General features: G+C 44.4%; 1 protein-coding gene across 2 annotated transcripts in view; it reads right to left on the reverse strand.

The window, feature by feature from the left end:
* The window catches only part of BCL2L14 (BCL2 like 14), a 34,760-nt gene extending 9,848 nt beyond the window's left edge, over positions 1-24,912 (reverse strand). Inside the window, exons 1-3 of one of the 2 annotated variants that reach the window (XM_027591719.2) lie at positions 24,810-24,912; positions 23,137-23,191; positions 3,709-4,145 (exon numbers count right to left, since the gene is read on the reverse strand). In XM_027591719.2, the coding sequence (XP_027447520.1) occupies positions 3,709-4,138 (430 nt within the window). In that variant the 5' untranslated portion in view covers positions 4,139-4,145; positions 23,137-23,191; positions 24,810-24,912. Of the gene's footprint in view, positions 1-3,708; positions 4,146-9,601; positions 9,793-23,136; positions 23,192-24,809 lie in introns of those variants that run through there. The other variant, XM_027591720.2, reaches the window with a different exon arrangement.
* Positions 24,913-26,871: the final 1,959 nt, after the last annotated feature.

Genomic DNA, 26,871 nt, shown 5'->3' on the forward strand with positions numbered 1-26,871 from the left:
TGCTTAGTTCTTTGCTTGAGGGAATGCTCATTATGCTTTTATTTTTATTCTTTTTTTTTTTTTTGGACATCCTTTATATCTTGAAGAGCTGGCCCCTATGTGCATAGGAGGGCATTCAATAGTCTGACAAGCCTTTGGGGGTTTGTCACTGAGGAAAGAGAAATATCCCTGCTCTCAGGCCATATTCATTATTCAAAGCCCATTATCAAGAAAACACCGAACTCCCCTTGCTCTTGCTCATATAGTTACGTGTCTTCTCTCTCCTCCACGTCTAATGGGAAACATCTACTTAACGTCGATAGGGAAACCAGGATACATAAAGTGCTATCCACAAAATGCTTTCCTTTAAAGAAGGGCATAATGGTTTTCTTAAAAAGCCACACTTTTTCATGCTTGGCACATCGGGTTCAAAAACAGATAAGGAGAGAACTGAGAGAGAAGAATTAGGAGAGAAGTCAAGGAGAAAAGGACCGATGCTTTTCCTTCTGATTTTAACAATCAAAGCAAATATATACTTTTCACCTTATTGCAGCCCAACCAGCCTCCTATGTAATGCTGGCCATGCATGGCCCCTGGCAAGGAAATGGGAAAACGGCTGAATCCCAAAGCCAGTGGGAGCCTTCCCTTGTGTCCGCAGAAAATGGGAAAGGAAAGCTTCTTCCTCTGTGACCCTGTGCAGCCTGTCTGTGGTGGTCAGCGCGTGGCTCTCCCACCAGAAGTCACACTGTCCCGATCTTGCACTCAGAGGAAGCAGATGAAGGCCCCAGAGGTGGTCCCTCCTCATCCTCCAGCCCCCATCCTGTGGCAAGGTAATCAGGAGACCACTGGCGGGCACAGAAATAGCCACCCTGGCTCGCTTGCTTACAGCATATCCATTTCTATGAATTGGTGGATACGGAGTGAGAGAGGCAGGTGACGTATGCGCAGGAAACAGGATAAGCAAACACATTTCGACTCAGATGAACTAGCTCTAGTTGAGATTCCCATTTTAAAAACCTTAATTTTAAACACTGAGAAAAGATTCCCTTCTTATTAAGAGTTGATCTCATCTGATAGGCAAGGGAGAATTGGATGGGGTAGGGAGAGACAGAAAGGTTGCCCATCCTTTGGGGTCTATTTGGGGGGGGGGTGTCACTATGGAGCCAAGGAGAGAAAGAGAGCACAGCACAGTTGAGAGGGTGCCAGCCAGCCTGAGGCATTTATGTGTTTAAAAAAAAAAAAAGGTTTATTTATTTATTTATTTTAGAGGGGGAGAGAGAGAAAGAGTGCGAGCGGGGGGAGGGGCAGAGGGAGAGGGAGAGAGAATCTTCAGATTCCCCGCTGAGCTCAGGGCCCAATGCAGGGCCTGAGGCATTTGTTTTAAATAGAAGGGGTACGGCATTTTTCTATGGTTGAGACTGCTATTTCCTTCCCTGTAAGAAATGAATTTTCTTCCTCCTTGGCAAGAGCCCCACCCGAGGTGTTACAGGCAGCAAGGGTTGAGCTGAACAGACTACATTTTCTAGCCTCCCTTACAGTAAGGAGTGGCCAATGAGAAGTTAAGAAAAGTTGAGTGTGGGTTCAAGAAAGCTCTCTAAAAGGGAAGGGAATTATCTAGAAAGAAGACACCATTTTGTGGCCCCCACACCTTGCTTCCTCCTCCTCCTGCTTGAAATGAAGTCTCTGCAGCCAACTTGGAATGCAAGGTGATTTTGAGGTTGGAAGCCACTAGCCAAGGGATGGCAGAGTAAGAACCGCTAATGATTGCTGGAGCTGCCATATGAGCCCTGGGATGCCAAACTTTAGTCTTCTCTTATAGGAGAGAAAAAGAATCTCTACATTATTGAAGCCACAGTTATTTGAGTTTTCCACTCTATGTATCCGAACCTAATCGTAACTGTAACATTCCACATGTAGCAAATCCTAGCTGTGGACAAACAAGGGTTCACAAGTCAAAGGACCTGGGTTGGTACTGACACCCATTTTTCTACCTCCTAAGACCTCTCACTTCTAGGCTTTGATCTTGGGACATAGCTTATAGTTCTGAGGCCTGGTGTCTGAATCCTGGACACAGCAGCGAGGTCTAAATTGTGATCTTCAGTTAAAAGAACCCAGGTGACACCAACTGCTAAGCTCTGATTTATACGTGGCAAAACAGAAATAGAACGCGAGGCTCTCTTGAGTCACATCTAATGTAAAACCAACTAACCACCACATAACGCACCAAACAAGAAAGTGGGCAAGAGAAAGGTAGGAAGGGAGGATACACTGAACATAAATGTCTACGGCAAGGGCTCCCTAGGAAGTAATCATTTCTACTATTTTAGAGAATATCTTTATCTATATAAAGATCTTGAAATTTTACTAAATAAAAAAGGTCAAATGACACTTCCGTGGCTATGAAATACAGAATGTCATCTATCTCAGGAAACCAGAAGATTAAATTCTGTAAATGCTCCCTCTGCGTCTCAGGGAAGTCCAAAGGATAGGCAAGCAGAAAAGCCTATTTAGGTACCTCCAAACTGTTGATGCCCCAAGCTCAGCTACCATCTCCAGCAGGAGCTTGCTCTATCACTGGGGGGTGGGGAAAGGAGGAGTTCCCCAGATAATCTCACCCCTAACTCCTGTTCTAAAATTTTATTAGTCTATGGGACTAATAAAAGTTTGGGAAATAAAAGTTTCCTTGGTCCTAGTGAGTGATCAAAAACCGCCAACTGTGGGCTGATTCTCCAAGTAAGCCGGGAGAGTCACACCATTTTAAAATTGAGACATTACTGCCACCTGTTGACTAATTACTGACAAGTTAGCCCAGCAATCAAACTCAGCAGGAGAGGGGGTTTTCTTTCAAAACCTGGGCAGCAGGGACTGGGCATTGTTGAAGGGGAAGAAGATGCTTGTGCCAAGGTTTGTGGATGAAGGGCAACTCTCTATGGTGAAGTCCTTCATGAAAATGTTTTATTCAATATAATGTATTTTGTCCCACTGAGAAAAGGTTTTGTCAACATGCTTCTCAGCTGGGGCACCTGGGTGGCTCAGTCTTCGGCTCAGGTCATGATCTCAGGATCCTGGGATGGAGTCCTGCATGGGGCTCCCTGCTCAGCGGGGAGTCTGCTTCTCTCTCTCTCTACCCCTCCCCAGTGCTCATGCTCTCTCTCTCTCTCAAATAAATAAATAAATAAATAAATAAATAAATAAATAAATCTTAAAAAAAAAACCCAAACTAAAATGTTTGTCAGTTTTTGTTTTTGTTTTTGTTTTTTTAGAGTGCTTTATACTTTGAAAAGTATTTTTGTATGTAGCTACGTGGTCTTGCCATCCACCACCCTAAGACGTAGGGAGGGTGGGATACCCCAATACACAGCTGGAAACAGAAGCCCAGAAAGGGTGAGTTGACTTACCTCAAGAAGAACGGCAGCCTGAGCCCCCACATAGGGCTCTTCCCTCCATACTGGTCTCTGGCACAGAGGATCAGGACTTAGGGCAGCAAGCTTATTTCTAGACAGTGCAGCCAGAAAACCAGTCCTGCCACCCTTCACTGACAGCCTCTTACTTTCTACTCAGTCTCGAGAAAAGCAGGGCAATTATTCTGAACATTAATAAGTTGGGTAACTCCACACAGTGGAGTGCCCTGCCTCAGGCCACATTACCAGCTGAGAGGAGATGAAATACCACGAATACAAAGAAGGGAAAGATTTTGTCCTGGGAGAGAAGCAGCCCCTAAAAGCCTACCTTCCCGCTCGGCATGCTGCTCTACGTTAGTGAGGGACCTAGACCATTGCTGACTCTGAGGACCAGCCTGATGTGCTGTGGCACCCTGCAAAACGGGTACAGGTGAGCTCGGTGCATCTTCCTCCTTCTCTATTACTCCAAAGAGTGTTCTCCAGGAAGACTTTTTCTTGGCCAGGTTTAGGGGCTTCTCGCTGCACGGGGAATCTCTGCAAGGCCATGACACCTGTGTCCGTGACTCGTTTGCTGACCAACCCCCCAGTCCTTTCTGGGACCAACTCCTTGTTCTCAGCAGCTTCGGCAAGAAGATGGCGGGGCTGTTCTTGAAGACATGGTGTTTGGCATAGAAGGCCAGGATTTTGAATTCTATGCTGCTTGTGTCGTCATCATCCAGGGGGATCTCCTCCAGGTCACAGGAACTGGTGGTGCACATGGCGGACCTGCAACGACAAAGTCCACACGTGCCCTCTCACCCGTGGGCATGCTACTCTCTGGGAGTCAGGAGGCACGGGCCTGGAGCTCCACGAACATTTATTGAGCACCTACTCTATTTTGTGCAGGGAGGCAGGAAGTCCTCAGAAATGGAAAATCCAGGGTTCTTTGTGAAAGACCAGGATGAGAAGGTACACAGACAGCTCCACACAGAGTGGGCGAGGAGGGGGGATCAGAGGTGCAGAGAGCCAGTGTCGGGGGGAACAGGGAGCTTCCGAGAGACGGCAAGCCAGGTCTCCTTGACAGACCGAAAGGGTTTACGCAGGTGGGTGGGACGGGGTGAGCAGAGGGCAGATGACTCCGGTTGAGGTCAGGATGAGTTTGAAGAGTGGTGAGAGAGCAGCAGAGCATGCACAGGCACTCTGTGAGGACGGAGGGGGGCGGTGTCTGAGGGGTGTGGAGGGACAGGAAGTGAAATGGCCACGGGACCAACCATGGGGGCCTTTGACTGTGCCGCTGAAAGCTCTGCGTTTTCTCTCGGGCTCCATCAGCACATCGCAAAAGGAGCCCTAGACCACGGGAGACAGGTAAAGGGCTTCTTGGGGGAGGCTGGGTGGGCAAAGAGGGAGGCCGACTCAGCAAAGGCAAATGTCTGCGTCAGTCCCTGACCCTTCCCGTCCTCTCTTCCTTCTTCCTTTATCCTCTGCCTTGGCTTGTACACATCTAAGCCCCACACACCTGCCTCAGGTAACTGAACATAAGCAAAGCTTGGGGGCTATGGCATGAGGTAGGGGTCATGATTGCTTTGCTCCCACCGTTTCATCATACCCCCATCCTCTTCCAGGCTTGGACAATCTGACAATCTTTCTTCCCTCACTATCTCCCAATTTCACGGTCACATGATGCACCACGTGCCGCCTCTGCTGTCTGGAGTCACTTCACCATCTCCGGAAAGCACATGCTCCTTCCTGCTTTTCCACCTCTGCCCCCCCGTGGCCCGTCACTCCTCCCCTCCCCCCCGCCTCATGGTCTCACAGGCCCCACCCCGTGCGGTGTTAATCACTCCTCATTAGGACCCTTTCCCAAGTTTGTCCAGGTTTATTCTCTTCTCCCCAACACAAGATAAGCCCCAGGAGGGCAGGCATGTCTGTGTGCTGTTCTGTCTCTGCCACAGGCCCGGTGCCTACAATAATGCCCGGCACAAAAAGGCACTTGACAATGACTTGTGGAATTTTTTTCCTATTCCGAGACAGACTGGGCTCAAATCCTGGTTCTGCCATTAGTGGGTATGTGACTTGCCTCTATGCCTCAGTTTGTCGTGTTTAAAATGAAGATGATAACCATACCCATCTCATACTGCTATGAAGATTAAATTAGTATTTTTTTTAAGATTTTATTTATTTGACAGAGAGAGACACAGTGAGAGAGGAAATACACAAGCAGAGGGAGTGGGAGAGGGAGAAGCAGGCTCCCCACTGAGCAAGGAGCCCAAAGCAGGACTCAATCCCAGGACCCTGGGGTCATGACCTGAGCTGAAGGCAGATGCTTAACGACTGAACCACCCAGCCCCCCAAATTAGTTAATATTTGTAAAGCATTTAGAGTAGAACTTAAGTGTTTGAACAAGTGCTTGATTAAGTCTTTCATTAAAGAATATTTATGAAATTCACTTTGGGCACCACTGTTTTAGTTAAGCTCCAAGGGGGTTTCAGATGGCATGGGGGGAGGGCAGCATTTGGAATGAGAAGCTGGGTTGAAGACTGCTTTTTTACTTACTGGCAAAGGGGACTGAGGCAAATCACTAGCCTCTCTGTGGTGTAGTTTTCCTGTTTATAAGATGTGACTCATATTATCTAAGTCATGGAGGAGAACGAATTACAAACTGTGAAAATCCTTAAAACAAGTGTTGGTCTGTACAGAGTAGTGGTTTACCTGTTGGTTTCTTGAGTTAGATAATCTAGTTCACATCCTGGGTCATCTGTTTACTAGCTGTGTGACTGGGTGCATTTCTTAATTTATTTGGGCCTCCATTTTCCCATCTTCAAAATGGGGATAAAAAAAAAACCCTGCTTCATCAGCTCTGTATGTGGGTAAAAAGAATTAGTGTGTGTAAATCACTTAAAATAGTGCAGGGCAGATGATAAATGCTCAAGAAATATTGGCATCCATTATTTATTATTTTAATAGGTGACTTTTTGTTATGTAAATATTAATGTTTCTAAAAGCAAGCTCATCAAATGCAGCAGTTAAAACTAACTAGTGACAGGGTGCCTGGGTGGCTCAGTCGTTAAGCGTCTGCCTTGGGCTCAGGTCATGATCCCAGGGTCCTGGGATGGAGCCCCACATAGGGCTCCCTGCTCCGTGGGAAGCCTGCTTCTCCCTCTCCCACTCCCCCTGCTTGTGTTCCCTCTCTCGCTGTGTCTCTCTGTCAAATAAATAAATAAAATCTTTAAAAAAAAGAAACTAGTGACATACAATATTAGGTTTAGTACAAAACCCACCCTCTTCCTATAGGTTCATATATATATGTATATGTATATAGTGTATGTGTGTGTAAAGTATATACTCTGTAAGTTATGGGACCTGGCCGGCTTTTCCAGCGCCTAGCACAATGCCTGCCACATGGTAAGTTCTCCACAAATATTTTTTTGATGAACGAATGAAAAATAATTATAGAGCTGCCAGAGAAAAGACAGGACATCCTATTAAATTTGAATTTCAGATAGATAAACATTTTTTGGTATAGATATGTCCCCAATATTGTATGGAGCATGCTTATACTTAAAAAAAATATATCGGTTGTTTATCTGAGATGCAAACTAAACTGGGTGTCTTGCATTTTTATGCAAAGCTGGCAACTCTATGAACAAAAGATGTAGCTTAGAAATACTGAGAACTGAGGCACACTGTAAGCGACTAAAGTGGACCAAGGGGTGGTGGGGAGTGAGCAACCTGAGACCAGCAAGAGAGGCAGCCAGAAAGGGTGAGGCGAGCAGGATAGGTGACCAGAACTGGGGCAGCGGGCGGGGTGTGGAAGGAGCTGCGCCCAGACAAGAGCCCAGAGCTGAACTGTGTCAGGACAGAAGTAAGGAGGTTTTAAATATGAAGCTTCCTTTTGAATTGGGCAGCTCAGGATGGTATTTCTAGGCAGGAAATACACTCAGGTTCCGCAGGATATATGTCCTGGGTGGGAGGGTGCGCCCTCTGTTCAAGACATACTATGCTTCCAAAGACACCTGCATGTAAGTTAAAAAACCCCAAAACTTTCTAATGTAGCAGGAAGACTGGAAAATTGTGTGTGTGCAGCACTGATGGAGGAAGGGCCTGACTTCTTTAAGAAACAAGTTTGCTGACTGCTGATGCAGGAGCAACATCAGGAAAGGGGAAAACCAATGAGGTCAAGATGGAGCACAAGGTCTTTCCATTTCGTGAAAGAGATTTTTGTCGTATCATGGGCAGGGAAAGAAACAGAGTACTTGCCCCCACCCCACCCCCCAACTGCTGGGGGCCAAAAATGAGAGAGAAGCAGAAAGCACTGCAGGGCTCATTCCTCTGGAATGGCCCCGATGAGGCAACCCCACTGTGGGGTGCGGGGGGTGTGGGGGTGCGGGCCGGGGGTGTGCTGTGACCAGGGCCTGGAAAGCACTGGGCTGAAACAAAATAGTGGACACATCAAAGTATTGGTTCCAACACTTTAAATGCATTTAACAAGCAGAGGGTTTTTCCCCCCCTACTGATCCTCATTGTGAGTGAAGGGAGAGTTACTGTGAGCTTTGTAGCTAAGTCTTATTTTAAAGCAGCACTGGGTTAGTTTATTACAGGTTGGATCCCTAGTGCTCTCTGCCATTCGTGTTGAAAGTAAAAGCCCGACTTGTGGATTTATGGAAACTTACACCATACATGTTATGCACATATATGGAAAGGAAGCCCGGCTCCCCCACCGGCTGGATCAGACCCACGACAGGAGAATCCGCTGCAGAATAACACCTGTGAGGCTTATGCTAACTCAGGGACTCCGGGGGCACAAGCCTCCCCCTCCCACCTTCTGTTCACATCCGTATCTGGAACAAACGGCCGCAAATCTACTTTCCAAAAGCAAGGTTACCAAGCTTAGCTTCTTGAATTTGCCTCTTTTCCCTCTCTCATGGTTCCATTCCCCCCAACCTCCTAAATGGCCAAAGTCCCCCCGGGGTGCCCGCAGCCTGGCCTTGGGGAGCACTGGCGGAGCCGAGAAGGCCAAACCTGCTGGGAAGCTCCTCTGTTGTTATCATCAGACACGCTTTGGGAATTTTTAGCAGTGGATTCACTTGCTGAGATTAGATTTCACTTCCCTTCCCATGGCGGGTCATGCAGAAGCATGAGTGCTTCATGGTTCCAGCAGACGCTGCCACGAGTGCCTGGAGCAAACTGGGCAGAATTTGGCTCAGTCCCCTGTGCTCTGGGCCTGCCAGGTGGGGGGGCAGGGCGGGGAGGGCACCTGCACAGGCTCAGCAGAACGGCTGACTTCCACTGCTCGGGACAGACCGGTGAGGCCCGGGTGTCACTCACGCCCCTAGACACTCATCCCCGAGGGGGCTTCCCAAGCCAGATGGTCAGCTAAATTATGTCTGGCTGCCTGGAGCCTCCCTGTCAGCACCCTATGCCCCCTCGGCCCTTCGGAGCCTCTCTGCCCTTTTCCCTTCCTCCCTGAACTTCAGACTTCCTAGTATCTCCATGCCTGTCCCCTGTTTGTCATTTCTGAGGATGACCTGTTTTTTAATCCTAAGGGTGAAATGAGGTTAACCTGTCTTCATTTTCCCCACCAGAGAAACTAAACTGAGAGAGCCTTGGGGCACATTAGTGAAAAAGCACCCAGGCTCAGAGTGGGGCGGGGACTCAGAGAGGAGGGAGCTTTCTAGAGGGAAGGGAGAGGGATTGCCCATTTTACTGGGGCCTTGTCCTCAGGGAAGCCAATGAGGGTCAAGCCAGAGCTAGACCACGTTCCCACCAGGTGCTCGGGCAAACCCAGGGATTCCTGTCCTCAGCCCCATCCCTGCTCTCGGCGAGGGAGTCGGCATCTCCATGGGCTCTGGCCACCCACCTGCGGTCACGTCATCACACAAGCCGTCACACACTCAATGAGAGGGGACTGCATAATGTTAAAAAGTGATTCAGCCAGTTATTTATGCTTAACTGCACTATCTCAAACCTTCTGTAGCAAAGGAGAAATGAAAGAGAAACCCCATATATCTTTCTCTCCTTTTCCTGGAAACCCCTCATATATCTTTTCTCTCCTTTTCCTGGAAATCACCCCAGATTCTCAGCTGTCATCTTGCTTCCCGAGACTGACATGATAAGAACTCTCTAATAATCCCTATAAACCTCTCCCTTGATTAGATTTGCCTCCCTAGCAAAACCAGGACTGAAGACCCAACTGTGTCCTCCTGGGAAGGCTGAGAACCAAGACTGGTGCTTCCTGGGTTTACCTGGGAATGCGGCTGGCACGGGTTTCCGCCTCTTCAGGTCAGGTGGCAGCAAGGATATTTCTAGACCTGAGTCTCTCTACACAGAACTTAAGAGGAAACTTTCACCAGGTCTTCTTGGCTTCTCACGGAGGGAGGCTCATGTGATCGAGACTTCCATGGGCTATAGCCTCCTCAGGTTGAGGACCAAGGCTGAAGTGAGGCTCAGGGAAGGACTGTCACTTCCTCCTTAAGCCCTGCCCCCAGCTTTTTAACTGAAGGAGGGGCCGACCTTTGCCCACGTAATTTGACTCTAAAAGTAGTTCTGCATCCTTTATCAAAACCTTGGGCTGCCCTTCTGGAAGATTAAGTGGGTGTTTTCCTGATAGTTCTTTACATTCTTTACATTTCATCAGTTCATCAACATTAGCAAATGTTTACAGGCCACCTGATAGAGGACAGGCATTGTCCACATACTTAATCTTAATACGGAGGGGCAGGTGCTAGGATTCCCATTTTACGGATGAGGAATCAGGCTCCGGGAAGCAACGTATTTTGTTAGTGGTGCCTGTCAGTGGAGCTGAAAGCCAAAGCCTGGCCCTCCTAGCTTCACGTTATATATCCTGTTACCCCTCCTCTGTGATTTGAAGATTATATTCAAATGGAACCACTGGACAAGCCTTAAAAATGGACTCTAACCCCAGCCATGGAAGCCACAAAAACTCATTTTCCCCCCCACAATTTTAAAGATGGAGTTCCCTATGTATATGAAAGAAGAGAATTAAAAATGATTTTACATTCTATCCAGATCCTTAACTGAAAGAGACATTTATGGCCATACGTGTGATCGTGAAACCTTGGGAGCCTGCCAGTAAAACGTGAAGATGAAGGAAGTGTGAATGGGGAAAGAGGAATTAAGGCTAATTTCATAAAAGTGAAGGAAGAACTGGCCGTTTAAATGTTAGGCAAACAGATCCAGGAGAAACAAACGGAAAGTGGTTATGGGAAAGTCAGTTCTTTGGTGACTCAAAGTGAGTGTTAACCAGCAAACTAGTATTTACAGCGTATGACATGTGGACGTCAGTCAACTTAGGGGGTCACAAAATATTAAGAATGGTTTTTCTTTTTAAAAAAACTTAGTCATTTTGGGGTCCCTGGGTGGCTCAGTGGTTTAAGCGTCTGACTCTTGATTTTTGCTCAGATCATGATCTCGGGGTCATGAGATCAAGCCCCACATGGGGCTGTGCGCTCGCTCAGTGGGGAGTCTGTATGAGGTTCTCTCTCCTCCCTCTGCCCCTCTTCCCTGCTCATGCCTGTGCGCATGTGCGCACATGCTCTCTCTCTCAATAAATAAAATCTTTTAAAAAACCAACTTAGATTTTAAGAAAAAAGAAAAAGAAGATAACAGGAGAGGAAGAAAAGGGGAGTATGTCAGAGGGGGAAACGAACCATGAGAGATGATGGACTCTGAAAAACAAACTGAGGGTTCTAGAGGGGAGGGGGGTGGGGGGATGGGTTAGCCTGGTGATGGGTATTGAGGAGGGCACGTTCTGCATGGAGCACTGGGTGTTATGAACAAACAATGAATCATGGAACACTGCACCAAAAACTAATGATGTAATATATGGTGATTAACATAACAATAAAAAATTAAAAAAAAAAAAAAAAAAAATTTGGGGAATGAGATGAAAAAAAAAAAAAAAAAAAATAAAAAACCAACTTAGTCTTAAAAAAAAAAGAGAGAGATTCATTTGAAACGGTTCAAGAATCAACAAATGCATAGCATCAATAACTAAATCGCATAGTATGGGCTAGAGTCGTATAACTTAGCAACACTGGTTGCAGAAACCTTTACAATCCCATGAGGTCTTGGCAAGGTTAAGTACAAACACAAGAAAGGGGCATCTGGCACAAGGAGGTAGGCTCATCAAGGACAGAGAACTCCCGTTAATCATTCAAGTTGGCAACTCCCATAACCAACAAGCTAGCACATAATAGGGACCAGCCTAGAGCTGGCACCAGAGGAATCGACAGAGAAACCTTACTAAAACAGCCCTAATCTTCCATTAGTTTCCCCCGTATATTTACCTTCCCACAGTCTGCCACCCCAAAAGCCCTAAAGCCCTTTTACTTTGTCTTATCACTTCTATACAAATTTCTTTCCCCCGCTCAGCTTTATTGAGGTGTAACTGACAAATAAAATTGTAATATGTTTAAAATGTACAACATCATGATTGGTATATGAAACTATATCTGCTACATTATGAGAGGATTTTCATCATGGAGTTAATTAGCATATTCATCACATCGCATACTTTTTTTTTTTTTGGTGAGAATGCTTAAGTTCTCTCTTAAATTTTGATTTTGCAATACAGTCTTATCAACTATATAGTCACCATGTTATACATTAGATCCTCAGACCTTACGCGTCTTAGAACAAAGTTTGTAACCTTTAACCTCTTCCTATTTCCCCACCTCCCAGCTCCTGGTTCTACCCTGTTTCTTATGAGTCTGTTTTTGTTTTTCAGATTCCACATATAAGTGATACCACGCAATATTTGTCTTTCTCTGACTGGCTTATTTCAGTTAGCATAATGCCCTCCAGTTTCATCCATGTTGTCACAAATGGCAAGATTTCCCTCTTTTTTTAAGGCTGAAAATACTCTATTTTATATCTATTTCTTGAGGAACATTCACATTGTTTTCCATAGAGTGGGTTCCAGTTTACATTCCCACCAACAGCGGACAAGAGTTCCCTTTTCTCCACATCCTCACGGGCATTTAACATTTCTCGCCTTTTTTTTTCTTTTTAAGATTTTATCTTATTTATTTGAGAGAGAGAGTGAGAGAGCACAAGAGGGGGTAGGATCAGAAGGAGAAGCAGACTCCCCGCTCAGCAGGGAGCCCGATTCGGGACTCGATCCCCGGACTCTGGGATCATGCCCTGAGCTGAAGGCAGTCGCTTAACCGAGTCACCCAGGTGCCTTCGCCTTTTTGATAATAGACAACCTAACAGGTGCGAGCTGGTACTCATCGTGGTTTTGATTTGCATTTCCTTGATGATTAGAGATTGCACGCATCTTTTCATGGGCTGATGGCTATCAGTAACTCTTTCTTGGCAAAATGTCTGTTGAGGTTCTTTGCCCATTTAAAAAATTGGTAGTTTTTTTTTGCTATTAAGTTGTAGGAGTTCCTTGTAAATTTTGGATATTAACCCCTTATTGGACATATTGTTTGCAAATGTTTTCTCGCACAGCATATGCTGACTTTTCATTTTGTTCATGGTTTCCTTTGCTGTGCAGAAGATTTTCAGTTTGATGTAGTCTCATTTGCTTATTTTTGCTTTTGTTCCCTTTGCTTTTGGTGTCAAATCCAAAAAATCAACACCAGGACCAATGCCAAAGAGTTTAACTCATATGTTTTCTTCTAACAGTTTTTACAGTTTCAGGTGTTACAATCAAGTCTTTAATCAATTTTGTTGATTTTTGTGTGTTTCATTCATTTGCAGGAAGATATCCTGTTTTTTTTGAGAGACTACCCTTTCCCTATTGCATATTCTTGGCTCCTTTGATGAAAATTAATTGACCATATACACATGGGTTTATTTTTGGGCCCCCTCTTCTGTTCCATGGATCTATGTATTTGTTTTTATGCCAGTACTGTACTGATTTGATTGCTACAGCTTTGTAATAGAGTTTGAAATCAGGAAGTGTGGTCTCTAGTTTCATTCTTCTTGCTCAGGATTGCCTTTTGTGTGTGTGTGTGTGTGTGTGGATCCTTATAAGGATTATTTTTCTATTTCTGTGAAAAACGCCACTGGGATTTTGATGGGGATTGCACTGAATCTGTGTATGACTTTGGGTAGTATGGACATTTTAACAATAATTCTTCCCATCCATGAGCATGAATATCTACCCATTTATTTGTGTCTTTTTAAATTTCTTTCACCGGTGTTTTATAGTTTTCAGGGTATAGATCTTTTGTCTCCTTAGTTAAATTCATGGGTAAGTACTTTATTATTTTTGATGCTACTGTAAATGGGATATTGTAAATGGGATTGTTTTCTTTTTCTTTTCCACTAGTTCATTGTTAGTATATATAAATGCAACTGATTTTTGTATATTGCATTCTGTATCTGAAATTTATTGAATTCATTTATTAGGTCTAAGAGGTTTTTTTTTGGTGGAATCTTCCGGGTTATAGTATGTCATCTACAAATAGAGATGAATTTACTTTTTCCTTTCTTGTTTGGATACCTTTTATTTCTGTCCCTTGCCTAATTCTCTGGCTAGGACTTCTAGTATTATGTTGAATAGAAGTGCCTAGAGTGGGCATCTTAGTCTTATTCCTGATCTTAGAGGGAAAGCTTTCAGTTTTCACCACTGAGTATGATGCTAGCTGTGGGTTTGTCATGTTTGGCCTTTATTATGTTGAGGTATGTTCCTTATATACCCAGTTTGTTGAGAGTTTTCATCATGAGATGAATTGAATTTTGTCAAATGTTTTCTCCGAGATGATCATATGATTTTTATCTTCCATTTTGTTATGTGGTGTATCATATTGATTTGTGAATGTTGAACCATCCTTGCATCTCTGGAATAAATCCCACTTGATTATAGTGTATTGATTCTTTTAATGTATTGTTAAATTTGGTTTGCTAATATTTTTTAGGGTTTTTGAATCACTGGGGATATTAGCCTTTTCTTTTCTTGTAGTGTTCTTGTCTGGTTTTGGTATCAGGGTAATGTTGATATTATAAAATGAGATTGGAAGTGTTCCCTTGTCTTCTATTTTTTGGGAAACTGAGAAGTATTGGTATTAATTCTTTAAATATTTGGTATAATTTACCAATGAAGCCATCTTCATTTTCTTTGCTGGGAAGCTTTTGAGTACTGATTCAATCTCTTTACTAGTGGCTCTTAGTTGCCTCTCTCTTTGTGATTAACCATGCTTTGTTCTTAGTGGCGCCCAGTAGTTGAGGGTGTGCCTGTCAGTGTCCCAAAGGGGAGAATCATGGTTTGCACCTAGATGCAGGCTGATTGGAAGCCAAACCCTTAGGGAGCAGCTGGGAAAGTATGTAATTAGGGCCCTTCCTGTAGAAACTGGGAGACGGGCTTTTTTGCCTGCTCCCTTTGCACTGGACCTCAGGGTATAGCTGTGAAGGTGGGTGCTCTTGCACCCATTAAGAACAGCTTCATTGTTTGCTACAGTCCTGTGGGATCTGTGAATGCAAGCCCTATTGGCTTTCAGAACCAGGTGATCTGGGGGTCTGTCCTTTGGCCGGCATCTGCAAAAGCTGGGGTGCCACACATGTGTGTAAGTTCCTTCCAGGGAGACACTGGTGATTTGGAATGGGCTAGGGGGAGAAGGCAGAGGCAGGCCATGTTGGCTATCAGAGCTGAGTGATTTGGCAGCCCATTTCTCAGGTGGCAGCCTTAAAAGTTGAGGCACTAGATGTGTTGACACATCTAGATCCTTCCAAGGAGATACCAACAATTTGGTTTTATTATTGGAGCCAGTAGGAGGGAGGAGGCAGGGAAAGTGCCGACCAGCTCTTTCAGGCTCCAGGAAGGATTGCAGTTAGCACTTAGATGTTTGCTAATTAGAAGCAAGACCCTCAGGCAGCAGCTTGTAAAGTGCACTTTCCTGGGTAAGACTCAAAGATGAGGATTTTTGCCTATTCCCTTTGCTCTGAGCCCTGGGGGATGGCCACAGCCAGTGCTTGCATGCCTGTTAATAACTGCTTCTTTGTCTGCTATAGTTGTGTAGATGTATTGTTCTTCTGTTAAGATGCTATATAAGCCCCAAGTTCTAGCCACCCCTTTGAGTTACTCATCACCGAGTTTCTCCCATGTGTATGTAAGCTGTATGTGTTAATAAACTTATATTTGTTTTTCTGTTGTTAATCTGCCTTTGTCTAATTTGCAGGGTCCCAGGTGAGGTACCTAATAGGCTAAGGAAAACGGTTTTCTCCCTCCTCTACACCTGTAAGGAAATCCTGTAAGTTGTGGTTAGAATGTTCGAATGAAGACAAAATAAAGGAATTGAAGCAATAATGTTGGGGGGTTGGTATAAACAGAAGGAAGATGGATAATGGTTACAGAGATCACACTGGCATAGAAGCAGAGTTTAATTGTGACAGCAGATTTAAACTAACTTGACTTTTGCTAAACACTCCCGATGAACAAAGAGAACCTCATACTTGATGCTAATGTCATCTCTAAAGTCAAAGGAAGAAATGGTGATAAATTTTGCCTACACTTGAATCTTAGACTTGGCAGAGAGGAACTGGTTAGTCTACTAGAGGCAATGGGAAGCTTAGGAGAAAGAATTAATGTTGGCTTAGTGTAGAATTTAGCGATCATGAAGATAGAATTCTGGCCTAGCCAAGCATTGCCTTGTAGACTAAAGATAGGCATGCTTTCATGGCCACAGGCACCAACAGGCATCATGGTGGCTTGTAATTTACTGAGCTTTTATCAGTGATTACCTCAGCTGTGTAATAGGTACTTGTTATGTCCATCTTACAGATGGGGAATTTGATGCACAGGGAAACCGAGTACAATTGCCCACCATAATACAACCAAAAGTGGCCAAGTTGGGGTTTGAAGGAGCCTAGGCGGTGAGGCTTCAGGGTTCAGGAACCTAACCACTGAAACTGACTGTCTTCCTAATACTTGCGTTATAGATCTATCCCTGATCATTGATGCTTTTCAATCATCTTTTTGATTTTCCTTTTTTTTAGGATTTTATTTATTTATTTGAGAGAGAGAGAGAGTGAGCACGAGCAGGGGAGAGGGGCAGAGGGAGAGGGAAAAGCAGACTTCCGTCTGAGCAGGGAGCCCTATGAGGGGCTTGATCCCAGGACCCTGAGATCATGACCTGAGCTGAAGGCAGACGCTTAACAGACTGAGCCACCCAGGCGCCCCTCTTTTTGATTTTCTTAATTCACTTTTACTGCTGTTGAGCTTGGTGTAGGGAAAAACAAGAAGATTTTGAAATGGACAAAAAGATATTAATGGATATCTTTTCAATGGAATGCTGGAAACTTTGGAGATTATTTGATTTTATACCATCGGCACCTTTGCTTGCTTTCCATGGATTGGGTTCTTTTACAACTCCGTAGAGAAAAAAGCTGACTTACAGGAGACTGATAATAATGCAAAGTGTTCCTTCCATTAAAATGCAGATGGTTTCCCAGTGGAATGGGGTTGTTGATTGTCCTGAGGGTATTGACCCGTTTTTCCAGTTTGCCTTTGTTTGTCAGTTGATTCCAGTATTCCTTAGCTGACTATAAATGTGTGGCAGTTTGAGAGTTCACCTTTGAACTGGTTGTAATATTATACCAGTTCCACCATCTGTTAATGAGGTAAATAACAATATATGACACATGTTCTTTTGTATTATGTGGGAACTGACAAAGATTCTCTCTCTCTTTTTTTTTTTTTTTGGACCACATTCTAGCCAGGCTCATTCTGAGTCTTTTATTGACTAGGCCTCAATCTTGGCCCAGAAAAACTTGAATGGACCACTAACATAATTTCCAAGACCACATGGCCACATCCCTACAGTGGCCTGAGCTAGGCCCCCTTAAAGTGCCTGCTGAGCAAACTCAAGGATCACAAAAGAACTTACTGTTTGTTCAAGCCAACACCTGAACACAAGGCCCCTGTCTGCCAGTCTCTGGGAGGGTAGGAGCCTAACCAACCCAGATGGTTTCACATGGACCAACCCTCCCCTCCATTTTGAAATTTTTCACTCTCTTCTGCTCACTGGCTCTCTAATCCCTTTCCAATCACTGGCTCTCATTCGCTCATTCACCCCTGAACAAATCCAAGTTTCGTTCATTTCACATTGGACTCTTTTCCCCATTGCAATAGTACTTTAGTGTTTAAAATCTGTCTTTAATTTTTCCAAAGAAGACATCCAAATGGCCAACAGACACATGAAAAGGTGCTCAACATCGCTCAGCATCAGGGAAATCCAAATCAAAACCTCAATGAGATACCACCTCACACCAGTCAGAATGGCTAAAATTAACAAGTCAGGAAACGACAGATGTTGGCGGGGATGCGGAGAAAGGGGAACCCTCCTACACTGTTGGTGGGAATGCGAGCTGGTGCAACCCCTCTGGAAAACAGTATGGAGGTTCCTCAAACGGTTGAAAATAGAGCTACCATACGATCCAGCAATTGCACCACTGGGTATTTACCCCAAAGATACAAATGTAGGGATCCGAAGGGGTACGTGCACCCCAATATTTATAGCAGCAATGTCCACAATAGCCAAACTGTGGAAAGAGCCAAGATGTCCATCGACAGATGAATGGATAAAGAAGCTGTGGTATATATACACAATGGAATATTACGCGGCCATAAAAAGGAATGAGATCTTGCCATTTGCAATGACATGGATGGAACTGGAGGGTGTTATGCTGAGTGAAATAAGTCAATCAGAGAAAGACATGTATCATATGACCTCGCTGATATGAGGAATTTTTAACTTCAGGAAACAAACTGAGGGTTGCTGGAGTGGTGGGGGGTGGGAGGGATGGGGTGGCTGGGTGATAGACATTGGGGAGGGTATGTGCTATGGTGAGCGCTGTGAATTGTGCAAGACTGTTGAATCACAGATCTGTACTTCTGAAACAAATAATGCAATATATGTTAAGGAAATAAAAAGAAGAAGATAGCAGGAGGGGAAGAATGAAGGGGAGTAAGTCGGAGGGGGAGACGAACCATGAGAGACGATGGACTCTGAAAAACAAACTGAGGTTTCTAGAGGGGAGGGGGGTGGGGGGATGGGTTAGCCTGGTGATGGGTATTAAAGAGGGCACATTCTGCGTGGAGCACTGGGTGTTATGCACAAACAATGAATCATGGAACACTACATCAAAAACTAATGATGTAATGTATGGTGATTAACATAACAATAAAAAAATTAAAAAAAAATAAAATCTGTCTTTACCATAATCCAGGGTCCAGCTTTGTTTATTTCACCTTTGAAAAAGTATCTCCTAACAGTGGTTAAATCACTTAATTCTCTGCACCTCATGTTCCCTTCAGGCTCTTCTTTGATTGTCTAATTGAGAGGCATTTGGATGGAGATCTTGAGGTTCTGGCATTGGCTGTTTTTAACCACTTAGTTATTGACCCATTTACAAATAATAACAGTATCATGAAGGCTCAGGCTGTCTAGGTGAACTGGTTGGAGCTGAATCCTGATTCTGCCTCTTACTAGGTAGTAAGTAGAAGGGAGTGATCTGGAGAAGGAAGCCAAGGGAAAACATTTGATTTTGAGGCCAAAAGGTAGTTCTTGCATGAGCTCTCATTTTAAAAGAACACATGCAAAATGTGCCCAAAGGAGTCATTAAAAAGTTATTCTGTTGCTTGTTAAAATGATAAGGTGGACCATATTCAGGACTAGGTATAGGGACCATGTCAGTGAAGTTTATTTTTCTTTAAAATTTTTTATTTTTATGTTAATCATCATACATTACATCATTAGTTTTTAATGTAGTGTTCCATGATTCACTGTTTGTGTATAACACCCAGTGCTCCACGCAGAATGTGCCCTCTTTAATACCCATCACCAGGCTAACCCATCCCCCCACCCTCCTCCCCTCTAGAACCCTCAGACTGTTTTTCAGAGTCCATCGTCTCTCATGGTTCATCTCCCCTCCGATTTCCCCCCCTTCATTCTTCCCCTCCTCCTATCTTCTTCTTCTTTTTTTTTTCTTTAACATATGTTGCATTATTTGTTTCAGAGGTACAGATCTGTGATTCAACAGTCTTGCACAATTCACAGCGCTCACCATAGCACATACCCTCCCCAATGTCTATCACCCAGCCACCCCATCCCTCCCACCCCCCACCACTCCAGCAACCCTCAGTTTGTTTCCTGAAGTTAAAAATTCCTCCTATCAGCGAGGTCATATGATACATGTCTTTCTCTGATTGACTTATTTCACTCAGCATAACACCCTCCAGTTCCATCCACGTGGTTGCAAATGGCCAAGATCTCATTCCTTTTGATGGCACGGCAGTGAAGTTTTGCAGCAGGGGAGGGAGACTGGGCTTAGTTTTGAATCCAACAGGGCCAAGTGGGACTTCCTAGCCAAGGAGCAAGGTGGAGGGGTCAGTGCATGGAAAATTGCCAAGAAGAAGAATTAGGGATAAGGGGGGCAGAAATCTGGCTAAACCAACCTGATAAGATTCTTGGCAGGAGGCAGGCCAGGGCGGCCAGACATTCCCTGGGGAATGGTTGGGAATGAAGGAATCTGGTCAGATATCAAGGGTGATCTGATATCAAGGGTGGGAGATTCCAGCTAAACCAACTTGGCAGGATTCTTGCAAAAACTGGGCTCTTGGAGAACATGCCCAAGGATGGGTCCTCCTTGGGCTCAAAGGAGCCTGGCTATAGTTCAGTCAAGACGAGAGTCTTTGTCAGTGGCTAGGGCAAAAAGCAAATATAAAAGAGTGGAATAGGCCTGGAGTGTCAGCCGCTGAGGTTCTTGAAAATATTAATGACAAAAGATGGAGCACCTGGTTGGCTCAGTCAGTTAAGCGTTGGCCTTCGGCTCAGGTCATGATGGAGCCCCACGTCCAGCTCCCTGCTCAGCGGGGAGTCTGCTTCTCCTTCTCCCTCTGCCTCTCCCCCGCTGTGTGGGTGTGCGCACGCAGGCGCGCTCTCTCTCTCAAATAAATAAGTAAAATCTTAAAAAAAGAGAATATTAATGACAAAAGAAGAGTGCTTTTTTTTTTTGTTTTTTTAAGATTCATTTACAACAGAAAGCAGAAAGAAAACAGAACCATTCTGGTTCAATGTGACTTGTCTCTTCTCTACTATGGAAAACAGTCTCAGTGGGAAATGATAGAGAAAAGTTGAAGCTTTCAGTCAAGAGGAGATAGCGGAGGTGTGTTATCAGCTCTAAGGAAAGACAGGCCCAGTGCGGGGAGCTCCAGGGCCACTGTAGTGCGGTGGCGCCTAATGACTGGACATGACTTGTACAGTTTTTAGGGAGTTGGGGTGCCTCAAAAAGCTCACCTACGGCAATTCCCTGCAAAATCCTGCACTGCATTATTAAACAGATGATTTACGAACCATTAGAATGGGGGTTCCGAGTGTTCACTGAGAGTCCGTCAGGGCAAACTCATCCCTGACACGGGTCGGGGTGTGTTTGATAAAGTGCACGCTCACTCTGGCAAGGTTTTTGATAAAGATTCTCATGAGATGCATATGAATAAATTGGAGAATTGCAGTCTAGATGACACTGTAATTGCAAAACTTTTTGGGTTTATTTCTACTGATTTCTACTCCAAGTGTGTGCTGATGGAATGAAGAGCCTGAGCTCTCTGGATTGTTTTCTTTACATTCGCCTTTCTTTCCTCAGTGTGTGAGCTCGGGCAAATTACTGCACTTCTCGGGCCTTTCAATATTATGTAAAAAAATGCCTCCATCTCTGTATGACTACATGGATAATTGGTTCATATATGCCTGGTGGGACATGATTTACCTCTGAGTTCTGTCCTTGATTCTGTTTGACATTTCTTTCTTTCTTTCTTTCTTTCTTTCTTTCTTTCTTTCTTTCTTTCTTTCTTTCTTTCTTTCTTTCTTTCTTTCTTTCTTTTTCTTTCTTTCTTTCTTTCTTTCGAAAGGGCACAGGGGTTTTGACTTTATTTTTTTTAAGATTTTATCTATTTATTTGACAGAGAGAGAGACAGTGAGAGAGGGAACACAAACAAGGGGAGTTGGAGAGGGAGAAGCAGGCTTCCTGCGGAGCAGGGAGCCCAATGCGGGGCTCCATCCCAGGACCCTAGGATCATAACCTGAGCCCAAGGCAGACACTTAACCCAGGCACCCCTGTTTGACATTTCTTTGTGATTGACTTAGATAATGACCACCCAGGCGCCCCTGTTTGACATTTCTTTGTGATTGACTTAGATAATGGCAAGGTTATGGATGACGCAAAGAGGTGAGAAAGCCTGTGGGTGAGTTCTGGCCCCACCTGGATATGAACCTTGCGTCTGTCACTTCCTATCTGGATGTCGAGCAAGTTTCTTAAATTCGCTAGCCTTGATTTTCTGTCCCCTTAAATGGGAATAACAGTAACAACAACAACAATCATAAAAGACTTCAGGTAAAGACTAAAATACTCTAGAAGATACTATATGAAAAACATTCAGTTAAGGAATGCTCCAATGACCACTAGCTGTTCATGTTATATTATTACTGAACTGAGAGAGATAATATTGGCTAACATATCGTGTTTCAAAATTATTGTTGGGTGAAACTATGAGCTAAAACCTAGCCTATCATGAGGCTTAAAGAAAAACCCAGCATTTGGGATTAACTAATTAACTACATGTGAGCAGAATGGGACTGACCTGGTTTAAGACCAGCTCCTGTCAAAAGTGTTTTAGGGGCTTTAGGTGAGCTCCAGCGTGGCATGAATCATCGATGTGCTCTGGCTGCCAAGAAAGCTGATGTTGTCTTAGGCTGAGGTAATAAGAATGCATAAGGAGCAACGGTGTCACAGTACTCTCTCCTGGTGAGGCAGAGCGTGTCTACAGAGCTGTGCCCTGTTCTGCCCTTGTGGTTTCTAGTGAAGAAGTAAAGCAGGGAGCCAGACTCCCTGAGTTCAAATCCCAGCTCCACTGTAAGACTAGCTCAAGGAACTTTGGGCAAGATATTTAATCTCTCGGTGCCTCTGTTTTCTCATCTGTAAAGTGGGAAAACTCAAACTTGTACTTATCTCATAGGGTTGTTCTGAGGATTTAGTGGGATGTAAGTGTAAATATGTAATGTTTCTAAAGGTGTGTGGCTCATAGTAACTGGTATTCTAAGAAGGACACCATTCTAAGAAGGACATTGTCAGGATCCCAAAATGACACAGTCAGAGGGGTGAAGGGTGCTGTATCAGTGTGACAGGCAGAGCAGTGAAGGAATGATCCTCTTCTTATCCCCCCCCCCAATCCCCTGTCCCAAACACGCACACAACTCCCTTGATATGGGGAGTTTGGACTCTTGCCTAAGTTGGAATGCTCCAACTCATACCCTTTTGGGTCTCTATCACTAGATGTTAGAGATCATTTAGTTTGGGCCCTCATTTTATTTTATTTTTTTAAAAGATTTTATTTATTTATTTGAGAGAGAGAGAGAATGAGAGAGAGAGCACACGAGAGGGGGGAGGGTCAGAGGGAGAAGCAGACTCCCCGCCGAGCAGGGAGCCCGATGCGGGACCCGATCCCGGGACTCCAGGATCATGACCTGAGCCGAAGGCAGTCGCTTAACCAACTGAGCCACCCAGGCGCCCTTGGGCCCTCATTTTAGATACGCTCAAAATCAAGTAGGAAATTAAGAACCAGGGTCTTCCAGCCCATATTCTCTGCTTGGTTTACCACCCGCCTCTTTCCCTGTATCTGCTTGTCAAAGTCTTTAAAGTTCCAGCTCAAATCCCACTTCTTAGAAGCCTTTTCAGATCCCCCCAAGATGAACTGGTCTACACTTTCCCCAGAGCTTCACCATAGCAAGTTCTGAACATTTTTTATAGTACTTACCAGTCTTCTTTGTATTAGAGTTTTTTATCCATGCTTCTGCCTTCACCCTGTTTACCTGAAGAGCAAAGAGACAATTTATTCACTTAGCATGTGCACTGTGCTCTGCTCACATTAAGGCCATCAGGAAATGTTCATTGACTTGGTTATTAAGGTTATGTAATGTGGGCCATTTATCCTAGAAGAGAGAAGATTTAAGGGGAATGGAACTGGGTCTCAGGGGGAAGAAGGATTAGATTTAGCTACTTCGCTCCAGAGAGCAGAACAAGGACCGGGGACTAGGAGTCACCAGGGGGCAGATTTGATCTGGCTGATTGGAGAGAATTCTTCACATGACAGTCCTTTAATAAGGAGATGGGAGCCTCAGGAGAAGTGGGATTCCATCAGTGAAGTTATTCAAGGAGAGGCGTATGTGGTAGGCAGGAATGTAGGATACATCCCTGAGCTTCCTTGTTAGCTAGCTGCATTTCAACATCACTAAAGATCTTGGTGCCATGTTAGGGTTCACATGGAATCCCAGACACAGCAGATGGGAGGGGTGCCTGGTGCGCTAACTGGTGTGAGACCGAGCCCAGTAGACCTGGCTCTAGGGATGGCTGGGTCTCACTCAGGTGCCTTCTTGGCTCTCACTAGCCCAGTGTGCAAAGGGGACTGTACCTCCACAGAACCCAGCTGCTTTCCCCACTTGCTTTGTTTCTTGCAATATCCCTTCTCTCACCTTCTCTCGTTCTGCTCTTTGCTGTCCTGTGCACCTAGAAGGTCAACTTCATGCTGAACTTTACTACAGTGAAAAGTCCTGAGTGTCTCCTGGTTGTATCCTGAAACCTCGAAGCCTAGCTTCAGATTATAGCATTATTCAAACCTTATCAAGCACTTCCACCTGGAGGCCCTGAACCCATTTCTTCTAGTCTCTTAGCCTTGAAGCTATAGTTTTTCTATTCCTTCTAGCCATTCCATTTCATTTTCAAATTACGGGTCTCGCGGGCGCCTGGGTGGCTCAGTTGGTTAAGCGACTGCCTTCGGCTCAGGTCATGATCCCGGAGTCCCAGGATCGAGTCCCGCATATGGCTCCCTGCTCAGCAAGGAGCCTGCTTCTCCCTCTGACCCTCTCCCCTCTCATGTACTCTCTCTCATTCTCACTCTCTCAAATAAATAAATCTTAAAAATAAAACAAACAAACAAACAAACAAAAAAAAACAAATTACGGGTCTAGCTATTCCTTTCTTGCCTGGGTCCCAGATAGACTTCTACAAGCTTTTGGCTACAACCTTTTCATTTTCATAGGCTTCTCAACATCAAGTAGGTACCTCTCTGGTATTGCTCTCAGGACCCTGTTTTCCCCGTTTTCGAGGCTCCTTTCCAAGATGTCTCCCTAACTGCTGCATACCCAGGTATTGATTGTGATCTCCCATTGACCCCCCAACCCCCGAAGTCTACCTAGTTTTCTTTACAACACGGTTTTGCTTCCTACCCTTGGCCCTGAGTACCTCTGCCATCTGGCCTCATTCATAAGGTTCTTGCTCAGAGAGTCCAGGTCACTAGAATACATCAGCCTGATACATTTACGGTATCTGCCAAAGTATCTGCCTTCATAACATTCATTTCTAGGCAATATCAGACTTAAGAGTGGGTTCTATTTCAAAAGTTCATTTGTAAGGGACTTGTTTGGAACTCACCTTTTCCCCCTGCAATAGTGTTCCTCATGGTGGTTAATTTTGCCAGGCCAGTCCAGGAGAGCCCACTTAATGTGCAGGATTAAGCTGAAACACCAGAACCATAGAATCGTTAAGAGTAATAATAGTCATACAGAATACAATCACAGTGTAGAACAGTGTTTCTATGGAGAAATATTTTCAGAGTTCTCACTTGGAATGCTGGAATTCCTTTAATGGCCTGCAGTCAGACTAAGCATGCCCCTTGCTTCCATCTTAAAAGAAAATAAAGCCACTACAATTTATTGAGGGATTACTATGCACCAGGCAGGGTAAACTCATTATGTGAATTACATTGTTTCATCCTCACATCAACACTGATGAAGCCACGTAGGTACTGCTATTATCCATCTTTTGCAGATAAGGAAATGGGAAGCCCAAAGAACTGATCTCAGTGGTTTTGGACAGGGATTCAAATGAAATAAAGTCTGGTGAGTGCTAGGAAAGGCACAGGATTCTAGAAGATGTAAGGGGTGGGAAGAGACTCAGATGCGGGTGGCAGATGGAGTAAAGACTGAGTCTGGGGAGGGTGGAGGCACGTGGCGGTGGGACATTTAGAAGCAGATTGGCTCAATGTAGGAAGGTTTTAGATGTTGTATATTCTCTTCCCCTGTGACCTCTCTTTGGCCAAGAAACAGTCAGATCCTGTTGTAAGGTCCCAGAAACAACACAGAATAGCCACAGCCTTACTAAGTGAAGGAAGAGTGGTGATAGGTGGTTTTAGTCCTGGAGGTGATCTGGGATAGTGCCATAGAGTCCTTTATGGCCCCAGCTGTTCCTCTCTCCCTGTGCCCATGTGTGTGACTTTGTGGTGCCCCCCCATCATGACTAGAATGATCTGCTTTGTCCTTCGATTCTGGGCTAAGTTTGTAACTTGCTTCAGCCTTTACAATGTCAAAGCCAAGACCAAAGCCTGGGCTTGAAAAGATTTGTCCGTTAGAGCTTGCTTTCTTGTGCTTTCTTGTGCACTGTGCAGTAGCTATGAGAACATATCCAGGCCTGCCTGCTGAGGATGAGAGACACATGGAATGGAGTCAAGTTCCCCAGCTGAAACAGAGGAACCCAGCTTCAATCTGCTAAACCCCTACAGACATGAGTGAGGCCAGCCAAGATCAGCAGAGCCACCTGGTCTATATTAGCTGAACCTTGCAGACTTATGAAAAATAAGGAGTTTTTTTTGGTTTTAAAAAATTTAATTTTGAGATAAATGTAGATTTACAAGCACTTGTAAGAAATAATAAAGATCCTGGGGTGCCTGGCTGGCTCAGGTGGTGGAGCATGTGACACTTGATTTCAGGGTTGTGAGTCCAAGCCCCACGTTGGGTGTAGAGATTACTTAGAAAAATAAAAAATAAATAAAATCTTTTAAAAAGAAGAAATAATAAAGATTCCATGCACCCTTTACCCTGTCTTCCTCAATGGTAACATCATGAAAAACTATAGTACAGTATCATAACCAGGATATTGACATTGATAGTCAAGATACAAAATACTTTGATCATTATACAGATCCCTCATGTTGCCATTTATAACCACATCCCCTTCTTTCCTGCTCCCACCTGCTCCATAACCCTTGGCAACCACTAATCTATCCTCTGTTTCTATCATTTTGGCATTTCAAGAATGTTACATGAATGAAATATCTAATATGTAACCTTCTGGAACTGGCTTTTTTTTTCACTCAGCATAATTCACTGGAGATTTACCTATGTTATACATCTATCAATAGTTTATTACCTTTTACTGCTGAGTAGTGTTCCAAGGTCTAGATGTACTACATCTGTTTAATCATTCATCCACTGAAGGACATCTGGATTGTTTCTACTGTGGAACTATTATGAATAAAGCTGCAACACACATTGGTGTACAGATTTTTGTGTAAATGTAAGTCTTCATATCTCTGAGATAAATGCCCAGGTGCTCAATTGCTGGGTTATAATGGCATTTTAGTTTAAAAAAACACCTGCCAAATCCTATCATTTTACATTACCACCAGCAATATATTAGTGGTCCATTTTCTCTGCAT

Source organism: Zalophus californianus, chromosome 9, assembly GCF_009762305.2.
Source record: "Zalophus californianus isolate mZalCal1 chromosome 9, mZalCal1.pri.v2, whole genome shotgun sequence".
Lineage (NCBI taxonomy): Eukaryota > Metazoa > Chordata > Mammalia > Carnivora > Otariidae > Zalophus > Zalophus californianus.